General features: G+C 45.3%; 1 protein-coding gene across 30 annotated transcripts in view; it reads left to right on the top strand.

Moving 5' to 3' along the window:
- Window positions 1–26,953, top strand: part of LOC113617895 (actin related protein 3B) — a 105,393-nt gene that overhangs the window by 31,938 nt on the left and 46,502 nt on the right. For 17 of the 30 annotated variants that reach the window (XR_003431816.1, XR_003431817.1, XR_003431818.1 and 14 more), the window contains 6 exons: window positions 8,639–8,734; window positions 9,591–9,698; window positions 11,523–11,666; window positions 14,450–14,623; window positions 16,086–16,178; window positions 26,577–26,702. Coding sequence is in view for 22 of the 30 variants with exons in the window: in XM_027101427.1 (XP_026957228.1) it covers window positions 8,639–8,734; window positions 9,591–9,698; window positions 11,523–11,666; window positions 14,450–14,623; window positions 16,086–16,178; window positions 26,577–26,702 (741 nt within the window). In the remaining 8 variants the exon portion in view is untranslated. The other 13 variants (XR_003431821.1, XR_003431823.1, XM_027101432.1 and 10 more) reach the window with 10 other exon arrangements.

Genomic DNA, 26,953 nt, shown 5'->3' with positions numbered 1-26,953 from the left:
ACAGTGGTTTATGTAAAATAAATGGAGCCAGGAACTGACAGTGTGTCTGAGTGGCTTTGTCTTTAAAGCCTCAGTAGATCACAGATTCCTACCTGTCCCATTTGGCGTCTTTCCATCTCTCGCGCATTGCGCAACAACCTGTGGGACAGGACTTCAGGAGCGCATGCCGCCCAGCAGCTTCCTTCTGTCCACCTCAGCTTCCCATGCCAGGTGGTCCCCTCTCGCTTCACTCAGAGGGACGCTTAGTCCTAGCCTGTGGAGCAGACACACACCACCAGGACACAGCCCACAGGAATTGTTTCCTACAGGAAATTATTTTCTGCTTTCGCTGGCATTATAGGCTAGTAAGATAAAACCACTTTCTCGGAAGGAGTTGGAGGTGTTTGGTGTGAATATGAAAAAGTCCATTTGCCAAAAATGAGTACCTGTAATGAATATTCAGAAATAATCAAGTTTATTAAATTAAACAGAGAAGATATTGTGTTCTGTGTATTGTGCTTTGAATTTTGCAAGGTCAGTTCATTGCATGATGTGATTGAGGAAGTAATGAGAATGGTACATTGCTTTCAGGTTTATGCCCTTAGTCGTCAGTTAATGGAATAGTTCAAGGGGAGTAAAGCAGGTATAGAGATTTATGGCCGAGTCTAGAAGTCAGTTGAAGACATTTACTGAACTGCTGTATCAGATAATGCTTTTTGGTATAAGAGAGTCTAAAGGGGTTAAATTAAAGGTCCCTCAGTAGCCCCCCAAATTGTTCTTTCTGGCTGCGGTGAACAGATGCCTGAGCATATAGGTGAGAATGAGCTCATTACAGCTCACGTTTTTCAAGACGTTTCGGAGACTTGGCTGTATCGGTCATGTGGATTGAGCAGATGGCAAATGGGAATCCTACTCTTTTCTCCAACACTGAAGTGCCCAGAGTTCAAAACAGAAGCATATATTTTAAAGAATTGCAGTGCTCTTGAGTGGAAATCGAGTTACAACTTTAGAAGAGATTGGCAGACTTTTTGAATATGAATCAAGGAGGAAGAGCAAGCAGCACGTGCTGATCAAGAATGCCTGAGAGCCAGGAGCCGGAAAGACGGACATCCCAGCTTAAAGAGAGAGAGAGAGAGAGAGAGAGAACCGCCCTTCCTTCGTCTTTTGTTCCATTCGGGTCCTCAGTGGCTCAGATGACACCCGCCCATATTGGTGAAGGCGTGTCTCTGTTCTCAGTCCGCTGAATGCTAATCTCTTCCAGTGACACCCTCACAGACACACCCAGAAATGATGTACCAGCTCTCCGGGTGTCCCTTAGCCTAGTCAAGCTGACCATGACATGTGGTCCATGACATGTGGTAAGTCCTGACTCGCCGTAATAGTTGCCTTCTTGGCTCTTGAGAATGAAGTAGACCTGCTGTGTCCAGTACGGAAGCCACCAGCCAGTGCGAAGGTTGACAGCCCTGGGTATGCTAAGTCCGTCACCCCTGGCCCACGTGCTTTCCACCTTACAGTGCCTTATCTCCTCTCCTGGTCTCCCTCCCTTCAGGATTTATATTTTTAAAAAGGTTTCTTTACTGCAGTTATAGAGAGGCTTGGGGGTGGAACAGTATTAGGTACATGTGTTCAGTTTGCTGTCTTTATCCAGAAATATGGATTGGTTTTATGGAACGGATTAATTCTTTATTTTTGAATTCATACCAGATGATGTTTCACCATTATTATGAATAAATTTGTTTGTGTAACTTGCATTCATGTGATGTTTTAATCATATGCTTCAGTATTAAAAAAAAATAAGAAAAACTTGATATCTCCTATTTAGATCTTGTTGTAAATAATGGTTTGGGGAAAGTTTCATTTAAATTGGTCTCCTAAAGGAACAGTTACTGGTGGTAAACAAAAGAAATGGAGGATTGAGGAAAAAATGGGTTTATGATTATGATTCTCAGAACCCATAAGAATATGCCTTTAATAATGCTGAATTTGATTCAGGAGCCAGGAGAGCCTAATTACATTGTAAACATTCCCTTAAATAAAAGTGTGTAGGTTTTAATGTAAATTCTTCACAGATGGTGAATCGTTTGGCAGCAAGTAATTAAATATTGGTTTTAGCAAGTTAAGGGTTTTATTTTCCTTACATACATTTGTAGTAGGGAGGGCAGTGCTGGCAGGGCAGCATCCTGGTGTCTGTCATTAGCGGTCTCTGTGCTCTAGTATCTCTAGCGTATGGCTTTCATTCCACGGTTACCTGGTGACCCCACGCTGGCTCCTGCAGCTCCATCATCACCTCTGCATTCCAGGAAAGAAGGCATTAAGAGCAGGCAGAAGCGAGTCTACTGCTTGAGTCTGCCTTCACCCCTGTAAGGAGCTTTCCTAGAAGCCACATCCATCAGCTTTTGCTTCTTATTGGCCAGAACTTACTCACTTAGCCACCCCTGTCCATGAGGAAGTCTGGGAAATGCTTTTCCTCTGGGCCTGTGATTGATCAGTGGTCTGTCATTAAGGCAGAAGGGAGAATGGGTACAGGGTAGGCAAGTTGCAGTGCCTTCCATAATGATGTGACTACAGGTATGAAGACAGTGGCAAGACGAGAATTCATTCAACTGTCTTCACAACTCTGGCTGGATGTGGCGAGTGTCATCCCCATCGGCAGCCAGAAGGCCAGGAAAGCCATGTCGAGATGCAGCTGCTTCTGCTCTGTGTTGCCGTCTTGCCTCTGTGAGTTTCTCCGTCTGGATAAATAGATCAGGAAGTTGTATTGGGAGTTTCTGTGGTCTTTACACACAGGCTGTAACCCAGGGTTTCACAACTCTTGTAAAGATTTTTTTTATTATAGAACTGTAAGTGTGATTTAGAAAATTTGAAAGATATCTGTGGGACTTTTTACATCTCATTAACATAAATATTAACGTTTAGTATATCTTCATTTAATCTTTTCACCCATGTTTTTGTATGACTTTGCATTTAATATTGTGTCCTCTGTCCCTCTTCCCCCATTTTCTTACACTCTTTTCATAATCCTCATTTTAATGGCTATACAATCCTCTATCCAGTGAATATTTCCTGTTTAGCAGTTTCACTATTTTTAGATGTTTACTTTTGTTTCCAATTTCTTGGTTTTCTAAGAAGTAATATGAAGTAATCTTTGCACAGTGGTTTCTATATTAGCATTTTTTATATTAAAAGTATAAAAATTATATATAATTTGGGGGTACAGAAGTATTAATAATTTTGAATCTTTAGCATACCATTTCACGCTGAAATCTTCAGTGTACTAGAGGCCACATTATTAGAACTCTTGTCAGAATTGATTAATATTTTTGATTATTTGTTGTCAACTTGCATTTTTAATAACTTTGACCTTAAACATTTTTTCATGTGTTCATTAGCTGTATTTTCTCTTTCGTGAATTGCCTATTCATGTCCCGTGTTTTGTACATATCAGTTTTATTGCTTTTCCTATTGCTGTGATTTCTATGATCTTTTTTTTACCTAAAAGTTTCTTTTGTGATAAAATGTACATAAAATTTACCATTTTAACCATTTTTGAATGTACAGTTTGATGAATTGAGTACATGCACATTGCTGTGCACCCGTTACCACCATCCGTCTCCAGAACTTTCTCGTCTTCCAAACTGAAACTCTGACCCCATTGAAGAATAGCTCCCTCTTCCTGCTTCCTCCAGCCCCTGGCACCCCCCCCCCCCATCCTACTTTCTGTGTCTATGACTGTAACTATTCTAGATCCTCATATAAGTGGAATCTTACAGTATTTTTCCTTTTGTGACTGGCGTATTTCACTTAGTATAATGTCTTCAGGGTTCAGCCACATTGTAGCATGTGTCAGAATTTCCTTCTTTTCAGGGCTGAATAATATTGTTTTATATGTATCACACTTTGTTTATACCGTGAACTCTTCCTTATAATAGGAAGCTTTTGTCAGGAGCAGATACTTTTTTTCTCAATTGATTTTTTTTTTCCCTTTGTAGATTATATTTTCGAATCTGTAAGTTTTTATGTAGTAAACCTGTTTTCCTTTGATGTTTATACATAATTTTCATCCATTTGGGATATATTTGGAACTTCATTTGACACTGGACTTAAACCCGGAAGAATCCAGGAGCCAGGGTCAATCTACTTCTTGCTGGGAATGTCTCCTGTAGGCTCACTTTTTGCTTCAAACCAAATAGGCAGCTCTTAGCCAGTGGGGAAGAAATGTTCCTCGACTGTGCTCACACTTTTCATGCCTTTTTAGTCTTTTTCTCTTGATCCTTTTTTCCTCTCTGCTCAGTTTAAATGCTTTGTTTCTAAAGTTAACTTATTAAGGTGCTTGCATTTCTCTTCATGGTGAGAAAAGATTTTATAGATCTCTGTAGCTAATATATATAATTTCTTCTGGTGTGAATTACATTATTGATGGTATAGCTGACATTTATTCAGCGCTTGCTATGTGCCCTGCCCCTCCCCTCACCAAGTATTTACATCTATTCACTCATTTATTTAATCCCACCAACAACCCTGGGAGGGGGTAGTTATTAGGCCTCTTTTTCAGATGGACAGGAGGTGCTTTAAGGAAATACATTGTAGCCAGTACTGTTGGAAGGTGCAGCTATTATTCATGTGCTTTAAATGCAAGAAATCTAAAATAGTAATCATAACACAGTGCCAGCTATGTGCTGGGCGCTTTAAGGTATTAACAAATTTAATCTCAACCCCCTGAGGTAGGAATGTTAAAATAAGTTATGTTGTTGTTGGGTGACTTTCAGATCCCTTATTTACAATCTGCTTTTGATGACTTTATTATTTCTCACATATGTCTTAAGATTGCTTTCTCTCTCCCATCCAGGGAATATTATATATTGATTCTAATCACAGTAATTAAAACTTGGGGTGCTGCGTTTGAGCTTTCCATCATTGCTATACAAGAGTCTAAGCTAAAGGCCCCTGCGAGCTGACAGCCAGACTTGCTTATTTGTTTGAAGCGATGACATGCACAGCACAGAATTCAAAAGGTGCAGAAGGATTTCCAGTGCACGTGTGTCTCCTTCCCAGCTCTGTGCTGCCCCCCAGATCCCCTTCCTGGAGGAAAGCACCTTAACCGGTTCTTAACCAGAGATAATTGTGTGCAGGCATATGGATTATACATAATCTTGTTTTATAAAATGGTAATGAAATACACATATGGTGGTAACCTTGTTTTTTATTGTAAAACCTTTAAAAATTGTGATTAAAAACATATGAAATTTACTCCCTTAACCTTTTTTAAGTGTGTAGTTCAGAGTGTTACCTGTATTCGCATTGTTGTGTGACAGGTCTCTAGAACCTTCGCATCCTGCAGAACTGAAGCTCTGCCCATTGAACAGCTCCCTGTTCCTCGCCCCCATACACCTTGATTTTTTATAAAAAAGTCGTTGATACAGAAGAACATTTAAGAATGTGTAAAGTGTGGAGATGCCTTTCTCTTTTCACTTAACTGTTTATCATAGAGATTGTTTCATACCAGCACGCAAAAAGCTCATCCTTTTTAATTGCTGCAAAGTGTAGCGTTTTATGGATGTGGATAATTTGTTTAATCAGTTCCTAGTGATGGGCATTTAGGTTTTTTCTTTTTTAATATTTTATTTATTTATTTGGCTGTGCCGGGTCTTGGTTGCGGCATGTGGGCTCCTTAGTTGCAGCTTGCGGGCTCCTTAGTTGCGGCACACACGTGAGATCTAGTTCTCTGACTAGGGATCGAACCCGGGCTGCCTGCGTTGGGAGCATGGAGTCCTAATCACTGGACAACCAGGGAAGTCCCAAGGTTTTTTCTGATCTTGGAAGCAACGCCGACTTTGGACCTCTCTGAGGCACCTTGTTTTTTCTTGCCTAGAGAATGTAATTTGATTTTGTTCCATGGTCTTAGCTACGAGACTTTAGTCTTTAGTGAGTTTCTCACTGGTACTTGCTGATGATTTTAGTAACAGTAACTCACCACATGCTGTGTGCTGCCATGAGCACTTTATTTAGACTCCTGTGAGGTCAGTGCTCATTACACACTGAGACAGGAAATCACTTTCTAAACTTAGTAAAATTGAAGGTGGGACAAGCTCTCCTTTTAACCGGGCTGGTGTGGCCTGCCACTGTGCGACAGGTGTGTGTGGCCTTAGTTCAGCTGTTCTACTATATGCTTTGCTTTCTGGTTTTAATATGTTTTATTTATGTATTAGTATTCTAAGACTTATTATTTATAAAAATAATTCATAATAATTCATTAAAACTATTTAATGTAACTACCCTTCTGTATATTTACCTGTGTTTGTTTAGGTGTGATTACTTCCTACTGTGCTTAGTGATCAGGTTGGTACATTTCCACATTTTCTTACCTTTTCTTTCTTCCTCTGTCACCTGCTTTTGATTGATCATGTTACTAAACTTATTCTGCTATTTACAACTTTAGGTTTACTGATGTCTCTGATACTCTATAATAAGACAATCATCTTTTGATTCCATGGTACGAGGATATCAATGTCTATATTCTCTCCTTCCATCTATACCTCTCCTTCCATCTGTATCTCTCAACTTGATGCTGGTTCTGCTGTTTTAATTTATAATGTTTGCATTCTGTTCTATAGCTGTTATTCCCTGGAAAGAAGAATCTGTATTCCTACATCTTAAATGGATTAATTGCTCACTGTGAGTCTTTGGCCATACTTTCTGCATTCTTATCTTCTAATAGTTAATTCATGAAGGCTTCATAGGAACCAAATTCTCCCAAGTTCTTACATGTTTAAAGGTCCTTTGTTTTTGCAACATACTTGATTGGCAGTGTGGCCAGATGTAGAATTCTTGGGTCACACCTTCCTGCCCTGAAGACTCCGTAAGTGTGGCCCCATGTGTCCCAGTGCTACAAATGTATCTGTGTTGATGGCCAAGGCTGGCTGTACTTTTCCTGCTTTCAGGGTGTTTTAGGTGCTCGAACTAAGCATAACAAAATCCCACAGGCTGAGTGGCTTACCCAGTAGACATTTGTTTTCTCACAGTTCTGGAGGCTTTAGGTCCGAGATCAGCGTGCTGTCAGGGTTGGTTTCTGGTGAGACCTTCCTTCCTGGTGTGCAGATGGCCGCCTTCCCGCTGTGTCCTCATGCGGTCTTTCCTCTGTGCGTGTGTGAGAGAGAGCTCTCTGGTGTCTCTTCCTTTTCTTACAAAGACATTGGTCCTCTCGAATTAGGGCTTCCCCCATGACCTCATTTAACCTTGATTACCTCCCCAGAGGCTTCGTCCCCAGATGCGGTCACACTGGGGGTTGGGCTTCAACTTAGGTATTTTGGGAGACACAGCTCAGTGTATAACAAAGGGTAATGTGGGAGTTTTTGTCAAAAGGTCCAGAGAATTTTTATTTATTCTTTCTTTCTTTCTTTCTTTCTTTGTTTTGCAGCTTAAATATGTGATGTATAACCATATTTATTGACATGGAAAAATGTTCACAACCTATTGCTGAATGACAAAAAAGCAGGTTTATTTATTCTTTTTATCTTTCTGTAATCCTGTTAATTTCCTCCTATTTGATAATGGTTATTATTTTAAAATAGATATTTGAATTTTTTGAAATGTCTTTATCATGATTTTCATCTGCTGTATTTTTACATTTTTCTGGGTACATGTTTTTTTGCCTGCCATTTGTTTTTCCTGTTACTTTCCCCTCTTCCCTCTCTTTTTCTTTCAGTGTCTTTATATGGCCTTTGGCTGGTTTCTTTGTGTTCTTTCCTCATGTTTGAATGAGGGGAATTCTTCTTGGACAGGGTGTGTGTGTGAGTTGAGGCCGGGCGGGGGAAGGTGTCTGGGTGAAGCTGCTTCTGCCCAGCTTTTTCTGCCTCGCAGCTGATGGCAAAGATGCTTCGTCTAACCTTGCGGCCTGTGCTCTGATGGCAGGTGGGGCTTGTGGAGGGAGGCTTCTCAGCTGTTCTGCTCAAACTGGTCTTTTTCCAAGCAAGGCTCACTGCTTTTCCTCCCTCTGGAGACCTGTGTAGCTTGCCTGGGGTCTGAAGTCACTGGTGTTCCCTCTTGGCATCCTCACTCGTCTTGGTGGGGTTATTACTACCCTTGGCAACTTGCTGCCGGGCTCTTCAGTTTCAGGGTGTTTGGCTGTTATGTTATTGAAGGTAGAGTTCACTTTTCTCTAACTTGTTCCTGTTTTGGGGTGGTTAATAAGAGCAGAAGTGTTCAGAGAGGGCTTTACTCTGCTGTGTCAAAGCTTTTTTTTTTTTTTTTTTGTGGTACGTGGGCCTCTCACTGTTGTGGCCTCTCCCGTTGCGGAGCACAGGCTCCGGACGCACAGGCTCAGTGGCCATGGCTCACGGGCCCAGCCTCTCCGCGGCATGTGGGATCTTCCTGGACCGGGGCACGATCCCATGTCCCCTGCATTGGCAGGCGAATTCTCAACCACTGCGCCACCAGGGAAGCCCTGTGTCAAAGCTTTTAAGCCCCGCAGCCAAAGTTCTTTAAGACAATTTCTTTAAGTACAAATTTCTTTAGAGGATGCTCTGGGTGTGCGCTACCTGTCAAATCAGGAAGTTGTACAGCATCCTAATTATAACATGCTTTTAGGTTAACTTTTTTAAGATTCTGATATAGTTACATGAAATTTGGGTGAACACTAAATACAGTGAATGTTTTCTTACAGACAGAACCTCCACTGAACACACCAGAAAACAGAGAATATCTTGCAGAAATTATGTTTGAATCATTTAATGTACCAGGACTCTACATTGCAGTTCAGGTAAAAACAAAGTGATTTTTATGATTCCCAAATGACCTTAGCTGTCTAATAGTGGAAGAAATGGTGATTCTCAAGGCCTCTGTTGTAAGATTGTGCTGTGCGTTCTTCCTTTTCCACACCGTACACACACACACCACGCCCACCCCATTCAGGTTTGAACTCAAACACTGTACAGACCATGTTCTGTGATTTATATCTTCATGTTTTTACTGCTGGTATAGAGCTTGTCCAGCTTTTGTCTTTTTACATGCTTTAGAATCTAATGTATTCTTCTCTGGATGACAAGATTGATATGATGGTTCTTTTTAAAACAAAACATATGTCTCTAGAGGGTTCCGCCTCTGGGATTTGGGCTCCTGTGGTTCCATGAGCTTGTAGGACTTCCTTTGAAGCTACTTGTTCTTAGTGTGGGGATTTTTGTTGGTTTTGGATGTCATTATTTATCTGCCACCCTGTATAAGGGAATTGACTGGGATCTTGGGGAATAAATTTTTAAAAAGTATCTCCTAAAATGTCTTCTGCATATTCCAGTCCCTTCTAAGAAAAAGGAGAAGGAGTTGCATAGAAAATTAATTTGGGAGATAGCACAGGCTATTGCCTCTGGTGATTCTCTCCGGCTTTTCTTTGCAAAACTTTGATTTATTTTATTGAAAACTTGACCCCTCCAGATGAAGTATACAAAATTTGTGTGTTAGTTGTTCAATTTGGAATTTGAATTTTGGGGGGAAGATGGAGGATAAGGAAGGGAAAGAGTTACTCGTAAGAAAAGTCTTATTGATTGAACCTGAGAACAATCAGGTGCAGTCCTTGGGAAGAGTTTCCCCGAATGCTGATGGTCTCCGTGTCTTTGGTGCAGGCAGTGCTGGCCTTAGCAGCGTCTTGGACCTCGCGACAAGTGGGCGAACGTACGTTAACGGGGATCGTCATCGACAGTGGGGATGGGGTCACCCATGCTATCCCAGTGGTAAGCAGAGTGTTCAGTGCCTCACTTTCTGTAGGCCTCCCCCGACTGGAGGTAAGGGGAGAGATTAAAGGAAAAAACCCTTCTGTAATTAAAATACCACTTTAGAAACCGTAACTGTACTTAGCAAAGGTAACAAGAGTCTTTAAACTCAGGTATGTGAGAAAGAAGAAGAAAACCAGTGTCTTTGGTGCTGGCAAGTTGGGATTCATGCTGGGAAATTTCTGCAATCAGGATGTCAGCAGTCATTCAGGGTCTCCAGGGCTCTGCTTGATCACCAGGGCTACATCACCAGGAGGGCCTTCCTGGCTTACGTTCTGAGCTGTCAGCTTGGGTATCAGTAGGTGTGGTGCACGACCGCTCTGAAGGATGAGCTCTGTGTTCTGTGACAAGATGTGGACGGCTTTACCCAGCTCATGCTTTAGAGAAATCGCTTCTTGTTTTTCAAAATTTATTTAAGAGCCAAGAAGGGGAGATTGTTCCTTTTGACTTGCAGAATGCTCTGCAGTGTCACTTTTTGGTTTTAATTTTCAAAATATTAGAGAAATTATTCCTAATTCAGGTTCAAGAGACAATGTCTATATTTTTCTTTCGGTCCAGTGGACTATTTAAATGAATTATTTGAAGTTTGCTTTTTTTTTTTTTTGAGGTACGCGGGCTTCTCACTGTTGTGGTCTCTCCCGTTGCGGAGCACAGGCTCCGGACGCGCAGGCTCAGCGGCCATGGCTCGCGGGCCCAGCCGCTCCGCGGCATGTGGGATCTTCCCGGACCGGGGCACGAACCCGTGTCCCCTGCATCGGCAGGCGGACTCTCAACCACTGCACCACCAGGGAAGCCCCTGAAGTTTGCTTTTTTGAAGATGAATCGAAGCTGCCTGCAACGGGACACACAGTGGACAGTCAGACCTCCTCTTCCTTCTCATCTTCCTCCTCCAGGCCCCCTGCTCAGAGAGCCCTGTTACTAGTTATTTATGTATATTACAGGCATATTTTCTGCACATATGGGGTGTGTGTGTGTGTGTATACCTCCTTTTAAAAGGTGTAGGCCCTCGGGCCGAGCTGCGGGCGGTGGGCAAAGAGCTGTAGCTCCCTTCCTGGCACTGGCAGGGGGCGGCCCAGCAAGAGGATCGCAGCTCCTCCCAGCGTGGTCTCACACGGCAGAGCATTTGGGTGAACTGGCCAGAATCACTCCTAACAAGTGCCGCTCTTTGTACAGTAAACGGGACCATTTATTGAGTACCTAACTACTGGTCCCAAACAGGGCTGTGAGCGGGACTTACTCTGTTTCATGAATTCTGTATTATAAACCCCGTTTGCCCCATATTATGGATGAAGGAACTGAGGATGAAACATGTTGCCAGATGTGTCCACGGTCACTCAGCCCACAGACGTGGAACCGGATTGAGTCCAGGTTGTTAGAAGCCGTGTCCTGCCTGCTAACCAAATTGTTGACTTTTAAATACAGGTCCATTTATAGTCGTTTTAATGATTTTATAGATAAACTTCTTCCTTTCTGTTAGAGGAAGAAAAAAATGATGATCCATTGTTCTGACAAACGGCAGTACTTTTTGGAAATGAACCATTTCATGTGGTTTTTCTCTTCACATTCCTGACGAAGACGTCATTTTGGTGGCTTACAGGGCATCTCCGGTTCTACTAACGGAATTGTGCCAGTGGTCGTTTGAAAAGACTTCCAGGCCTGAGCTGTGCACAGAGTGGGGACTCAGTAAATGCAGTGACGCGGGCGGGGCGGGAGACTGACTTAGCGCCCAGGGAGCCCTTCTCTCCTGGAGTCGCTCACACACCGTCTGTCTCCTCTTCTTCCTAGGCAGAAGGGTATGTCATTGGGAGCTGCATCAAACACATCCCTATCGCAGGGAGAGATATTACGTATTTCATGCAACAGCTGCTGAGGGAGCGGGAGGTGGGGATTCCTCCGGAGCAGTCGCTGGAGACTGCCAAAGCCATCAAGGTAAGAGCAGGAGCAAACGGGGCTGGCTTGCGGGTGAGAGAGGTGTTTGGGTGCTTCCCTCGCTGCCGAGACCCCCCGCCCTCACCTTCCTTTCTCCCCACTCCCCACGAATGTGGGTCTCGATCTGTTTATGCTTGTGGAGCTTCCAGCTACGCATGCGAACAGCCCGACCGCTGGGATTGAGCGCCCTACGCAGTACAGCATCGTTTCATTGGCGCCTGAGCAGGTAGACCCTTCAGTTAGCTGGACGTGTCTCCCACGTCTCCCTTCAAGTTCATTTCTAGAATAAGGAACAGGCAGCAGCAGCAGCGACCGTTAGGAATCCTGTGAGGTCAGCCAGTATTCACACTGGCTGACCTCCCAGTACCTGTAGTCTGTGGTTCTGTGCCCTGTGAATTACTGTTCAGAGTAATGCTGTTCTAGGGTGGGATCATAAAGCAGAATCCACATGTAGTTTCCAGACTGTAATTACCATGCCGGAAAAGTTACAGGAGGTTTTAAAATTAAATCCGTAAGAGTAGAAGAAAAATGGCTCATTGTTCCTTTTTAAAATGCCTGCTTGACCCGATCCATCAGTCTGGTCTTTGTACGACTCTGTATGTAGCAGTTGACAGACCCTGTTGAAAGGAGCTTTCTTTTCAGGTTGCAAAATTAGGACAAATTATTGTGTTTTTTTTAAGCCAAAATGCAAGAGATTCTTAGTAATACAAGCGTGATCTTCATATAGATGAGGAGCAAGGGTTTTGTTTGCTTCTGGAGAAGAATTTAAACGTGGGGACGACACATGGCCTTGAGCATACACTTAGCTTCTGAGCCGCAGGGGAGTCTAGCCTGTTCTCCCGCGCCCCCATCGCTGCTCCCTGGCTTCCTCGCACTAAGCACCCAGGACCGGGCTGGCTAAAAGGAAAGGAAGCATGGGGCGGGGGCGGGACTTCCGCGTTTCACCCGCCACTCCTGGTGAACAGAGGTGTTTTGAGCCCAGGCACACTGGCAGTGGTCAGGGCTCCTGTGAGGAGGGGCCTGCTGCCCTGTGTGCCCAGGACGGGAGCACCTCGAATGCCCAGCCAAGGCATCAGGGCCCGTCCTTTCCTTCTGGTGGGAAGGTTATAGAAGCAACATAAGACTTCCTTTTTAGAATAAAATATTTCCCCAACTTTCCCTGTTCCTCTCCTTGCCTTTCTTCAAGGAAAGAGATTTGGATCTCTGATCCAGGTTCCCTCACCACGCCCTCTTTCACAGATGGGACCCGACCCTCGGGGTGGACGTGGGGTGAGCAGAGCCCTGAGTGTGATGATCGGGAGGCATTTCCTTCACTTGCTGGCTCTCTGGGGTCCGGTTCTGGCCCTGAGCCCGGAGCTGGCCCAGTCCGGCCCTGACAGTGTGTCGCTCAGCAGTGAAGGTCGGGCGTGCGAGAGACTCCTTGTGTTCTCGCAGGTGAGCTGCCCCGACCCTGCTGTTCGTTCTCGCCTCACTTCTCTCTGTGATGGAGGAGATCCTGGAAAGGGTGGTTAGAGCCCCTGCATCCTGTCACTCCCAGGGTCACAGGTGGGCCTGAGGCTGGTGGGCTCTGGCACACACTGTCCTTGCAGCGGGAGTCCAGAACTTAGGGCTGACGGGGCTGCTCTCCGTCCAGCTTCAAGGAGGCGTTTCATGCCATCAGTTGAGCCAGCTGAGGTGCCCTAAGAAGTTGACCAGGCCTCTTGAGGCAATGTAATGTCTCTGTCTCCAGTCTGTAGATTTAAAGTCATGTGGACTGACTCGCTCTGTTGTCAGTGAGCAGGGTTGTGTAGCTTATAATTCGACAAAGTATATCAAGGATGGTATTAGGATCTGTTTCAGGGATTCTCAGGAACTTTAAACTTAATATCATGAAAAGACCTTCAGAGGTCCTTCTAAAATGTGTAGTGAGCTCCAGCTGTGTGCCTGGTGTTGGGCAAAGCCCACCTTGCCCACAGGCAGCTTGCTTTCAGAATCTGCCACCCAAGTGCCACCTGCTGCTTTCCTGAGGTTAGCTCTCAGGACAGATGATCGACCCAGAGATCCCCAGTCGAGCGTCACCAGATGCTGAGGAGACACTTTCCACCTGTCAGGCTGGTCCGGTGCTGGGGTGGAAACCATGAGTGGCTTCTCGTGTATGGGTGTACGGCAGCTCCATCCTGCCTAAGTGGGCCTTTTCTTTTGTCCGTGGTACCTGCCGCCTTCTAGCCTGCTGTGTCACTTACTTACATATCACGGCTGTCACTTTACTCTCTTGACTTAGCCAGAGCGTATGCTCCAGTGGGCAGGGGTCTGTGTGTGTTTTGTTCACTTGCGCGTCCCGTGTGCCTAGGCACTCAGTGAGTACTGTCGTGGAGCTGATGACCGTGCTGTGTCGGGCTGCACAGCAGGTTCACGACCCACCGGTGGGCCGTGGTAGGCATGGGGGTGAGATCCACCGCATTCATCGTGGGGAATGCGGTCTACTGGTGCAGGGTGGATGGCGGTGTGTGCCCGGCCAGGCGCTGTGTAGGGGCCCAGGAGGAATAAGGAAAGCGGAGAGGGATACCTTTAGACATCACTTCAGATGATATGCAGCAAAATTTGATAGGGTAAGGCTGAGGTTCATAGCCGAGCTGCAAAGGAAGCAGATTTACAAGTCCAGAGCATAGTCATGAAAAGTCTGTGAGGCTTGGCCACACGTCCATACTGGAGTTGTGTGTGTGTGGGACTCATTTCAGGGTGTTTGATGCTGGGTACTTGTCAGAGGGCAGACTCTGGTGGCATCTCTGTGTGTGTGTCTGCAGGAGAAATACTGTTACATTTGCCCTGATATCGTCAAGGAATTTGCCAAGTATGATGTGGATCCTCAGAAGTGGATCAAACAGTACACGGGGATCAATGCAGTCAACCAGAAGAAGTTCATCATAGATGTTGGCTACGAAAGGTTCCTGGGCCCTGAGATTTTCTTTCACCCGGAGGTAAGATGTTAGCTTTTTGAGTGTGAGGTATGGCACATGTGGAGCGATACTGCCACCTCATGTGTGTACGGAGAGTCCCCAGTGGGGTTTCCTGAGCAGCTCTCAGGCCGCCTGTCGTGAGGACGCTGGGATACACGCTGCACCCTCTGCAGCTCTTACAGCCCCTGTGCAGGTTGCCTGCTTGACTGATGCCCCTCTTTAGACTTGGTTCTCCGTTAGAGATGAGTGATTAGGGAGAAGCTTTAAGAGCAATAGAAGATAATGGAAATGAAATTAATCCATAGTAATATGAAAACTAGTTAATCCCGGGGACCGAATGCAATCTGCCTTTGTATGGGAGTAGAGTAACATGTAACCTTTCCATCCTCGGTGATGGTCCATCCTAGTTGCAGCTTTTAACCCCAGACAGTTGGTCCTGCTGTGTTCCCTGCTGCAAGTTAGTTAAAGCTTCTGTCTGAGGACTAACCTTTCCATTGGTTAGATGGACTTTAGGAATTACAGATACCATCATTTTAACTATAGTCACAAAGAATTATTATTACTTTTGCAGAAGCAGTCATCAAGAGGCAACATTTTAAGGTTTAAATAAAGTGGATTTTATTTGTATTTTGGTATATTTTTCTGCCTAATTCAGTTTACATTTGATAGGTAGGTTACAAGCGGCTGCCTGTTTTTAGATGTGTATGACCATTTTGTATAGGGAAGTGGCACACAATGTATGCCTTACTATAATCTAATAATCATGCCTTTGATATTACTGATTTAAAATAGACATAAAACCGAAAATGTCCAGTGAACAGCCGGTGAGCAACTGGATGTTACCTTCTTCCCCTTGAGTACGTTAAAGCTTTCCTTGATTTTTAAAGTGTATTTAAAGTTTTTTTAAGTTGAATTATTTATACTTTAACTTATTTAACTTACAGAATTGAATCCAAGACTGTTTACTCAGTGACATGATTGCTACCATATTGACTGTTTCATTTAAAAGCCACCCCCCCGCCCCGAACCCTCCCCAGGCTTCTAGCTCAGGTTCACAGTGTGATCTTTCATTGACTGTGTTTTTTTCTTATATCATGGCTAGTTTTATCATGATGTTAATATTCATAAGTGGTATACTTATTGTGTATTCGTGGCGTTTTCATTACATGTCACATACATCATGCACACGCGTTTCACACTCTGACAGCAGGATTCACCGTGTGTCCTAATGCAGAGCTGGTCTGTTTTTGCTACTCTTTGATGTTTTCCCCTTGCTGACCCCACACATGTCATCTCCTGAGGGCACGTGTCACCATCACCCCGTGCACAGTCACTTGGGTTCTTCTGACATATGAACATTTGACGTAGTCATTCCAGTGTGATGGTTTTAACGGTATAGTACATTTTGTATTTGTTAGTTACTTTTTAAAAAGGTTATTGAGAGAAATGTGTAATGTTTCTTTTATATTTATATGAAATTCAGTTTGCCAACCCAGACTTTATGGAGTCCATCTCGGACGTTGTTGATGAAGTCATTCAGAGCTGCCCCATCGATGTCCGTCGTCCGCTGTATAAGGTATAAGCTTATACCTTATAAGGGTAAGGTGCTCGGGTTCATTGCACAGTTAAAGGCCCAGCATTCTTGGAATAATAGGTTCTTAACGTCAGTATGCAGATGTTCCTGTTTCACTCCTGTCTTACAGGATTTGTTAAAGGCCAGCATACTGGTGAAATATTTTTCTTGGAGTGGAGATGACTTAAATGTTTGGAAATAGGACTCAGCTCACCAGAAGTGTTTAAGTATTCTCATGGCTTTATTCTTACCTGGCCAGCTGTATTTTAAACTGGACAATTTTAACCTTACGTATTGATGGAAAGATGAAGGGTATCCTTCCCCTCATGGTTTCCATGAATTCACTGGTCTTGCTTCATGCGTATTTAGGTTTGTGCCAAATGTGCTGTTGCCAGGAAGAGGTCAGAGCCTGAAATGAAGCAGTCAGGTAGAAAATACTCATGTAATTTTCAGCCCTCAGCCTCTGCCCTGTCTTACCTTCTCAGCCCAGGGACTTGAGTTTAAAGAGGAGCATATCAGGCTCAGGAGTGAGGGCGTAATAAATTTTGTTTCATCTACACAATGGGATACTACGCAGTCTTTAAAAAGAATGAGGTGAATCAGTGTAAACTGAAATGAAAAGATGTCTGTAGTATACATTGTTAAGTGAAAAAGCAAGTTGTAAAGTTTACACGTAGTATTACTTTATTTAAAAATATAGTTTGCATATATATATTGAAAAGGTTTTGAATGAATGCTAAACTCTTAAAGAAAATAACATATCTTTGGGGGTAGAAGATGCATAACTTTTACCTTCTACTTGTGTTTTAAGATTGAAATTTTAGAGTTAACAAATGTTATTCTTATTATTGGAAAACATTTTCCTGTGTAGACAACTTTTTATGGGTGAAAACAAATTATAATTCTATTTTTATTGTTACATGTGCTTAATTAAACAGCTCTGTCCTCCAACAAAATGTGCAAGAAAGGGAAACTAGAGACAGGTGGGAGTATTAGTAAGTTTAGTAAAATACATGCCTTGCTCTCCCTACTTCTTAAATCTCACTTAACATCAGCTGTGTCTTCTTGTCCATGAAAGCAAGGAACAGGTGTGCACTCTTTAGTTTTTTTTGTGTGTGTGTGTGTGTTACGTGGGCCTCTCACTGTTGTGGCCTCTCCCGTTGCGGAGCACAGGCTCCGGATGCGCAGGCTCAGCGGCCATGGCTCATGGGCCCAGCCGCTCTGCGGCATGTGGGATCTTCCCAGGCCAGGGCACGAACCTGTGTCCCCTGCATCGGCAGGTGGACTCCCAACCACTGCGCCACCAGGGAAGCCCCACTCTTTAGTCTTTATTTCATCCTAACGGAAAAGAAACTTCTGCCAGCAGTTACAGATTGTTCATAGGTGAGATTTTTTCTCATCAGACAGTTTAGTTCACTTTCAGTACATTTACAGGAAGTAGAGATGGCCTTGTAACCTGGGCTCCTTGTTTATTAGATGATGGCCCTGAGCCCCAGAGATGGGAAAAGGAGGCAAAACTAGAGGGACCTGGGTCAAGTGGAGCAAACTGGTCTTGGACGTCTAAAAAAAATTATTGAGGTATAGTTGATGTACAATATTATGTAAGTTTTAGGTGTACAACCTAGTGATTTTCAATTTTTAAAGGCTATATTCCATTCCTAGTTGTTATAAAATATTGGCTATATTCCCTGTTTTTGTACAGTATATCCTTGTAGCCTGTTTATTTTATACATAGTAGTTTGTACCTCTTAATCCCCTACTCCTGTCTTGCCTCTCGCCCCTTCCCTCTCTCCACTGGTAACCATTAGTTTGTTCTGTATGTCTGTGAGTCTGCTTTGTTTTTGTTATGTTCACTGGTTTGTTTTCTTTTTAAGATTCCACATATAAGTGAGCTCATATAGTATTTGTCTTTCTCTGATTTGTTTCACTTAGCATAATACCCTCCAAGTCCATCCATGTTGCTGCAAATGGCAACATTTCATTCTTATTTATGGCTGAGTAATATTCCCTTGTGTATGTGTGTATGTATGTATATGTGTGTATATATATATATATATATACACACACACCACATTTTTCTTTATCCATTCATCTGTTGATGGTCGCTTAGGTTGCTTTCATATCTTGGCAATTGTAAGTAATGCTGCTATGAACTTAGGGGTGCATATATCTTTTTGAGTTAAGTGTTTTCATTTTTTTTTTTTTTTTTTTTTTTGCGGTACGCGGGCCTCTCACCGCTGTGGCCTCTCCCGTTGCGGAGCACAGGCTCCGGACGCGCAGGCTCAGCAGCCATGACTCACAGGAGCAGCCGCTCCGCAGCATGTGGGATCTTCCCGGACCGGGGCACGAACCCGCGTCGGCAGGCAGACTCCCAACCACCGCGCCACCAGGGGAGCCCCAAGTGTTTTCATTTTTTTTGGATAAATACCCAGAAGTGGAATTGCTAGATCATTAGGTAGTTCTATTTTTAGCTTTTCGAGAAACCTCCATACTGTTCTCCATAGTGGCTGCACCAATTTACATTCCCACCAACAGTGCACAAGGGTTCCATTTTCTCCACACCCTCTCCAGCATTTGTTTTTGTGGTATTTTTGATGATAGCCATTCTGACAGGTGTGAGGTGACAGCTCATTGTGGTTTTAATTTGCATTTCTCTGATGATTAACGGTGTTGAGAAACTTTTCACGTGCCTTTTGGCCATCTGTATGTCTTCTTTGGAAAAACGTCTGTTCAGATCCTCTGCCCATTTTTTGATTGGGTCGTTTGTTTTTTCTCATGTTGAGTTGTATGAGCTGTTTATATATTTTGGATATTAACCCCTTATCAGTCGTATCATTTGCAAATATTTTCTCCCATTCAATCGGTTGTCTTTTCGTTCTGTTGATGGTTTCCTTTGCTGTGCAAACGTTTTAAGTTTAATTAGGTCCCATTTGTTTATTTTTGCTTTTATTTTCTTTGCTTTAGGAGACAGATCCAAAAAATATTGCTATGATTTATGTCAAAGAGTGCTCTGCCTGTGTTTTCTTCTAGAAGTTTTATGGCCTCTGGTCTTACATTTAGGTCTTTAATCCATTTGAGTTGGTTTTTGTACATGGGATTAGAGAGTGTTATAATTTCATTCTTTTATGTGTAGCTGTCCGACAGACAGTTGAGTTTTGAGAGGGGTTAAGCTCCGGGTAGGATCACTTAGCTAAGTGGCAGGGGTGGGTTTTGAGTCCACTTGCCACACCTTTGAAAACTCGTGCTTTTTCCACCACATCACACTGAAGGTTATGTAAAATGTGGCAGGAAGACGATTCCTCAAAGAGGGAAACCCTGTCTCGACTGCTTCACCCCCTGGAAAAGTCATTTCTTCCCTGAGGCGTTCGAGGGCTTTCTGCTTGGCCCTGGTTGCCTGGCCCTGCTCCGCCGGCCGTGTTAGTGCTTCTGTGCGGGACCTTGGCCGAGTTACAGTAGGCTTGCGAGTGGTTTAGGATCTCAGTAGGCTTGGTGGGGGGCTGACTGGGGGTGGGCCGTGTTTTTCTCCTTTGTTGGGCTCTGTACCCCGTGGGGAAGGAGGGACACAGCGGGGCCCGGTCTGCGCTGCCACCCAGCAGGTGAGAAGCTAGCCCTGGCGTCTCGGTGCTCGCAGCACACGTTCACTTGTGTGTTCACGGACTGTCCCCTGTGAGGCGGCTCCCCTGGAGTGTCACGCTGGTGGTCACCCCTGCGTGGGAGCTGGCTGGCAGGCACCTGGCTCCCGCCTGTGGCCCGTCGCTGCCACGTGGCCCAGCCACACTGCCAGCCCTGGGCGTGGGGAGGGTGAGGACTGTCTGCTGGCACCTCCGCCACGGCCACCACGAAAGGGACTTGTTTCCAGAACAAAGGGCTTGATGAGTGAATGCAGGTGTAACATCGAAGCCTAAACATGCCCTTTCCTGCGTGCTTGCCTGCTAGGTAATAATGGCTGTCGTCATGCTTTTCCCCGTGGTGGTTTTAGACCAGGGGTTGGCCAGCTCTTTCTGCAAAGGGCCAGATGGTAAGTATTTTCAGCTTTGTGGGCCATTCGGTCTGTGTTGCTGCCAGAGAACACGTGAGTGACCAGGAGGGGCTGTGTTCCCAGGAACTTTGTATATGAAAACAGGCGTTGGGGATGTAGGTGGGAAGCGCGATTCTCACACTTTCCGGCTCAGGCCTCACGCACTCATTCGCTGACTGCAGCCAGGGCTGCTGTTGGGAAAGGCTCCTCTCACCGCAGGGCCCTGTGGCCCCCGCCGGCCACTGCTCTGCCCCCTCGTGTCCAGAGGCCGTCACCGCGTGTTCCGGGCTCCGGGGGCAGCATCCCGGGCGGGCGGCCTTGTTCTTCGGATTCGCTGTGAACTTTTGGTCCCGCTTTCCTCCTCCTCCTCCAGAGTTTAGCCGTGAGCTTGCTGTGGAAAGAACCTTCCACCGCGACATCTGTGTTCATGAAGTGCACAGATGTACAGTTTGTGGGATTTTGAAAGTAATTAGAGACATACTACATACAAGTGCTTCTGCAGAGCACGTGGGCGTCTCGCTCTGGAGAGCTGTGTTCACGTGTCTTTAGGTAGCACGTCTTTCCTCTCCAGTCTTACCATTACTTTGTCATTCCCTCCTCTGTTACCGATGTTTCTTCCTACCTGCTGGGCCCCCTTTTGTCAGTGTCCCAGACACGTGCCGTGGGACTTAAAAAGTACTCAGTAACCACTAAAGAAGTAGGAAGCAGGTTCGTACCCAAAGAAACTCATGATTGCCCACGGGAAGCAGCCCGTCTGCTGTGCCCTGCTGGATTCCGTGCCCGGGCAAGGTGCCCCTCCAGGAGGCTGGTTTCCTGACTCCTGCCTCGGTGCACTGTCCGCGCAGTGCCCACAGGCTCAGACGGGCGGCCGAGGTGGCCGAACCAGCCAGAGGGGAAGCCACAGGCCCCGCGGGAAGGGCTCTGCTTCTCAGCCTCAGAGGAAGGGGTCTCCCCGTTGCCTCACCTTCTCCCAAAGGCGCTGTCTGGACCAGTCGGGCCTGGACCTCTTATGTTTCCCAGGCTCAGTCTTGGGAACTGTAGGTGGAGTTGCTTATGGAGAAGCGGGCAGGAGGAAGCACCCGAGACCTTCTTGGTCCTGAGTTAACACCTTCCTCAGGCTGGTGCACAAGGGAAAGAAGTCGGTGGAGAATGAAATGTGACTTTGAAAATTTAGAATCTTCAAAAACGTAAAACAGTTTTTTTGGACAAAAGGAGTTATAATCTAATTTTTATTTCAGTCTGGCCTGTAGATCAGAAGGGTATTCACATGCCCCCTTTTTCTGTTCAGTCTCTAAGTATGATGGAGGTCGGGTCTGGAGGGGACCCGTGTGTGAGAGCCAAGTCTGGGAGGCCTGATTTCCCCATGAAGCCAAGTCATTGCAAGCAGCAGGTGCTGCTTGAAACAAGACGTTTTCGGCCCTGGCTGTCCATGGGCATCACCCCAGCAGCATTAAAATATACTGATGTCTGGGTCCCACCCCCAGAGATTCTGATGTAACTGTTTTGGGCATCCGGATTTTAAAAGCTTCCCAGATGATTTTAATGTGCAGCTAAATTGAGAACCACTGTTAGCAACTAGTTCGCTCTGGGGTTAGTCAGCGTTTAGTAGCTTTCATGCTTTACTCGAGGGCAAAGCCAATTTTGAGTTGCTTTGTAATGCAGCTGGGTCTCTACTAAATACAAGACACTATTGCTGTTAACTTAGAGGATTTAAGTATGTATGAGAGATGGATCTTGTCTTCAAGAGCTTATAAAAACGCTAAAAATAATACCGAAATAATTCTCACGGGAACCACCACAAGCTAAATGTCGTTTATTGAGGTGTCATAGAAATTTAATGAGAGGGGCTCAATGAGGGCTTGGAGAAGGTGGCAGGGAGCTGGTCTGAGGGCTCGGCCTGCAGAGATGAGGTGGGGGTGCAAGCCACTTGGCATAGGTGGGAGCACGGGCGCAGGGCAGAGGCTGCAGAACCCTGCTCCGGGCGGAGCCCAGAGTGGTACTGAAGGTGGTGGGCACCAAGTCCAGGAGGGAGAGCGGGGCTGGCAAATAAATATTTTTAGACCTGCTTTGGCAGTGGGCTGGGGGTTGTTAAAACATCTCATTCGTTGTGTTTGTCAAGCAGACGTGACTGCATCTTGATGTGGTTCAAGGAATTATTTTTCTGGAACAGATTGCTTGAATTGGGTTGTTCTATGTAAGTATGTTAATACCTTTTAAATCGGAGGAGCTATTGCAAAGTGAGTTATATATGTATTTTTATTCTTAATGGTGAACGAGTTGAAATATCTTTAATACTTGAGAGAGCGAAATACACATTTTAAGACGTTATTGGTTTGTTCAACCCTTTTCACAGTAGGCCTTCTATTCAGGTGAGATTCCCAAGTGCAGTGTGACGTGTGAGCAGATGAGCCGGTGGTTTGGGGCCAGGTGGTGGACAGAGCAGGCCCAGGGCTTGCTGGTCCAGCCCCGGCTCCACACGCACCCCCGTAGTTGATGCTTCCTGCCCAGGTGTCCAGGAATGGCGGGATCCTTATGCTGCTGGGGAGGGAGGAGTGATGTCACAGCTGAGCACTGACCTGCCAGGTGGAGAGGAACTTCCAGAGGCTTATTGTTATGAGAGAGTGAGGAGGGGCCGATGGTGACTGTTTTGACACCGTTTTGACAACGTTGAGCAAATGTGCACTGAGCCTCCAAGGAGGGCCCGGCCTCACGTGGGCACCGGGATAGACCCTGACAGGAGTGTGTCGGGCTTGAGGCCAGCGCCTCATTCTTGCGCCCAGGGCCTCTGGCTCCTTGGAAGAGGCCCAATCCGCGTTAGGGAGGAAGCTCTTAGCGTTGACCACATCTGCAAAGTACCTTCACAGCGACACCGAGGTTGCCGTGTGCGTCAGTCATTGGGTGCTGTGGCCAGACCAAGCTGACACACAGAGTTAACCATCCAAGAAGCCAGGAAGGAGCAGTCGAAGAGAGAAGAGGAAGAACACTCTGGGAGTCAAGGGGAGACAGCTGCCATCAGCTGTGTCAGGTGACGCCCAGAGGTCACCCAGGACGAGGGTTGAGGTGAGGATGCGGGCAGAGGCCAGGTTACAGCAGCTGAGGGGAGAAGAGGAGTAACCGGGGGAGGAGACACGCAGGTAATTCTCGGAAGACATTTGTCGTCGGTTGTTACATCTCCTACGGTCAGGCAGCCGTTTCGAGCCAGCTTGGAGTTGGATTTCCTCTAGGACAGGGCGGGGCATCATACGGCCCACCTTTGAGAAGTAAGTTTGTTCAAACTTTGCAGGGATTGCAGTCTTTGGGTTCCATCTAAGAGTAAAAAAGCTCTTGTGCCGTCCAGTGCTTAAGAATCCGTGTTGCAACGCAGGGGACGCCGGTTCGATCCCTGGTTGGGGACTAAGATCCTACATGCCATGGGGCAACTAAGCCCTCGCGCTGCAACTGCTGAGCCCACGCGCCACAACTAGAGAGCCCGCGTGCCACAACTAAGACCTAACGTGGCCAAAAATAAATATTTAAAAAAAAGTTTGAGAACTGCTGTAACAGAGTAAGTTGCATGCTTCCCTAAAAAGCTGTGAATTTTTTTATTTTAAAAAAAGCTCTTGTCCCTAAAGAGGTACAAGCCTTTCAAAATTTCCACGTAGGGGTGGTTGCCGGGAGAGTTGTCATCTTAACCTGTAGCGAGCGGTGGGGGTGGAGACTTCGCTGTGAGCATCTTACTTTGTGCCTCTGGTTAACGGAGGAATAGCATGGTGGGTAGGGGCACGGCGTGTCTGTCAGACAGGATTAAGAGTACAAATAGAGTCTCCAGTACAGAATATACTTAGCGTCACAGGACTGGCAGTTTTTGTTATTTTTAATACTATATAAGGTATTGAACGAGCTTATTATTAACATAGACTTTGTTTTTCTGGCTTAAACGTCAGGTGGCTAACAGGCTGTGTGTAGTGTTCATGATGATGTGTGCTAGGATGTTCTTTACTAGCATAAAGACAGGGCCTTTGCTTTTGTAGAGGTAATTTACGATTGAGCCTTTTATTTGACATCATGGGATAAACAGTTACGCAGCAGAGTAAGCTGCAGTCTGTAGAAGAACCCAGTCCACACGGTGGTCTGGGTAAGCAGATAGCACAAGCCTCACTGACTGAGGAGGTGCTGTGCAAATTGGGCTCCGCGGCCTTTCAGCAGGTCAGCGGACAGCACCATAAAACACCGTCTTAGTGTAGGAAACATCGACTCTACAGGTGAGAGAGGATGATCGTTTCTGGCTTAAAATGCCTTTAGAAAATTTGAGAAGTGCCAAAGTCTTTAAGAAAGAAAATAGTAACCACTGACTTTATAAAAACGACTGAACTTTTCCCAAAGTGGTTGTATCATTCATACTTCCACCAGCGATGTGCAAGAGTTTCATTTGTTTGTATTTTAACCTAAACTTGGTGTGTAATGCATTTGGTTTGTATGATCCTAATTACAAATGCTGTTGCCTCTCTTTTCACGTACTTATCGGTCATGTGTGCATCTTCTTTTGTGAAATGTCTGCTTGAATCTTTTGCCCGTTTTTCATTTGGCTTGTTTATATTATTATTGAGTTGTAAGAGTTCTTTTTATATTCTGGATATAAGTCCTTTGTTAGACGTATGTATTGCAGATACTTTTTCCTAGTCTGTGGCTTGTCTTTTCATTTCCTTAGTGGTATCTTTTGAAGAACAGAAGTTTTCATTTTATAAAGTTCAATTTATCAGTTTTTATTTTTTATGGTTCACGCTTTTTATGTCCGATCAAAGACATCTTTGCCTACATCATAGTCATGAAGACTTTAAGAAAGTATTTTCTTCTAGAAGCTCTGTAAGTTTTAGCCCTTGCCTTTAAATCTGTGATCCATATTGAGTTAAATTGTGTGTGTGAAGTAAGGTAAGTAAGCAAATGTTCATTTCTCCTCTGTGGATATTAATGATTCAGCATCATTTGTTGCAAAGACTATTCTTTTCCTGTTGTAGTATCTTGGCTACTTTGTCTAAAATCATCTGACCACGTATACACAGTGTATACATGGCACCATTTTTTAAAAATTTTTATTTATTTATTTTTGGCTGTGTTGGGGTCTTCGTTTCTGTGCGAGGGCCTTCTCTAGTTGCGGCGAGCGGGGGCCACTCTTCATCGCGGCGCGCGGGCCTCTCACTGTCACGGCCTCTTCCTTTGTGGAGCACAGGCTCCAGATGCACAGTCTCAGTAGTTGTGGCTCATGGGCTTAGTTGCTCCGTGGCGTGTGGGATCTTCCCAGACCAGGGCTCGAACCCGTGTCCCCTGCATTGGCAGGTAGATTCTTAACCACTGCACCACCAGGGAAGCCCCACAGCACCGTTTTTATTGTTGTGTGAATGAATGAAAAAATGAATCTTATGTGTTACACCTTTGAAAGCAACGCAATGCTTCTGATCTTAACGAACAATCGTTTTCATACCCTGGTGAGTTAATTTTTAAATTAAAAAATCCATTACAGAGATATGAGAAGTAATTGCAGCAACTGGCCCAAGACTGTATCCTGGACTGGAGAGAAAAATGCTAGAAAGAGTGCTAGCAGTGCAGGTGACAGAATTGGAAGAGCAGTGATGGATTTAGATAAAGTTTTTTTATCAATATAATTTATGAAGTTGAGAATTGAACTGTGAGGCTTATTCTAAGATATGATGCCCAGAATATCAAGAATGCTTTTAAATGGTGATTCTCAGTAGCAAACAGATACACAGTTTATGTGAAGGTGTTAGCAGGTGAAGAGACCTGTCTCTTCAAGAAGGTGGGAATCAGAATGCCCTTGTTTTACTCTAGTAAGGTTGCCACCTGACCTGTCTGGGACTTGGTCCTGGTGCTCTCAGCTCCTGGCCAGGTCGAGGAGGAGTGTCGGTGAGCAGGGGTGACCCCTGAGAGCAGCTTGGGTTGGTGGCCCCTTGACTCTGATAGGAGCCGAACCGTCTCCTGTTGTTTCTGAGCGATTTCTCCACGGGTGACTGGGTGCAGCAGTGATTACTCGTGATGTTGATCCTGGGGCAGGATGTTGTCTGAAAGATCTAGATTTGCAGTTTGTCAAGAGAAAACGGGGAGGGGTGTTGGTAGAAGATGGCCCTTTGAGAAATGGAACAGGCAGTGTGTTTTCACTTGGTTATAATTGAGGAAGAGCACCAAGAGAAAGAATTTGTGACACAGGAAGAAAAGTACAGTTTATACTTTCTCGATAGCATTAGCTCTGCTTCGGTGATCATCTTTTCACATAGATTGAAGTGTGTTATTCAAACAAGCGATTGGGCGCGTGGGGTGTGTCGTGGGCAGGTCACTAGGCCAGCGTGGGCGGGTGATTTCATGCAAGGAAACCTCTGCTTTGTGTCTTTTAGAATGTCGTTCTTTCGGGGGGCTCGACGATGTTCAGGGACTTTGGACGTCGCCTGCAGAGAGACTTAAAAAGGGTGGTGGACGCCAGACTGAGACTCAGCGAGGAGCTCAGTGGCGGCAGAATAAAGGTGAGGCCCCTCGCCAGCACAGGCCGGCGGGCGTGCCCGTCTGGGCAGCGAGGGAGAAGTGCAAGTTGCAGCCACTCTCAGCCACCGTGTGAAGTGACTTCAGAGGTTTGTCACCTGGACTCACCCCAGGTGTGCGGTCAGGGCGGCTACGGACCTCGCGAGGCAGCTGCGCAGCTTTACACTGCCCACCGGCCCACGCACGCCAGCAGTTTCCTTTGTGTAAGAGGTCAGGCGTGTAGTGTAATGACCAG

Source organism: Aethalodelphis obliquidens, unplaced genomic scaffold (genome assembly GCF_003676395.1).
Source record: "Aethalodelphis obliquidens isolate GAN/ISIS:26980383/991018 unplaced genomic scaffold, ASM367639v1 scaffold5, whole genome shotgun sequence".
Classification (NCBI taxonomy): domain Eukaryota; kingdom Metazoa; phylum Chordata; class Mammalia; order Artiodactyla; family Delphinidae; genus Aethalodelphis; species Aethalodelphis obliquidens.
The sequence above is the reverse complement of the archived record's forward strand: the minus strand, read 5'-3'. Positions and strand labels throughout refer to the sequence as shown.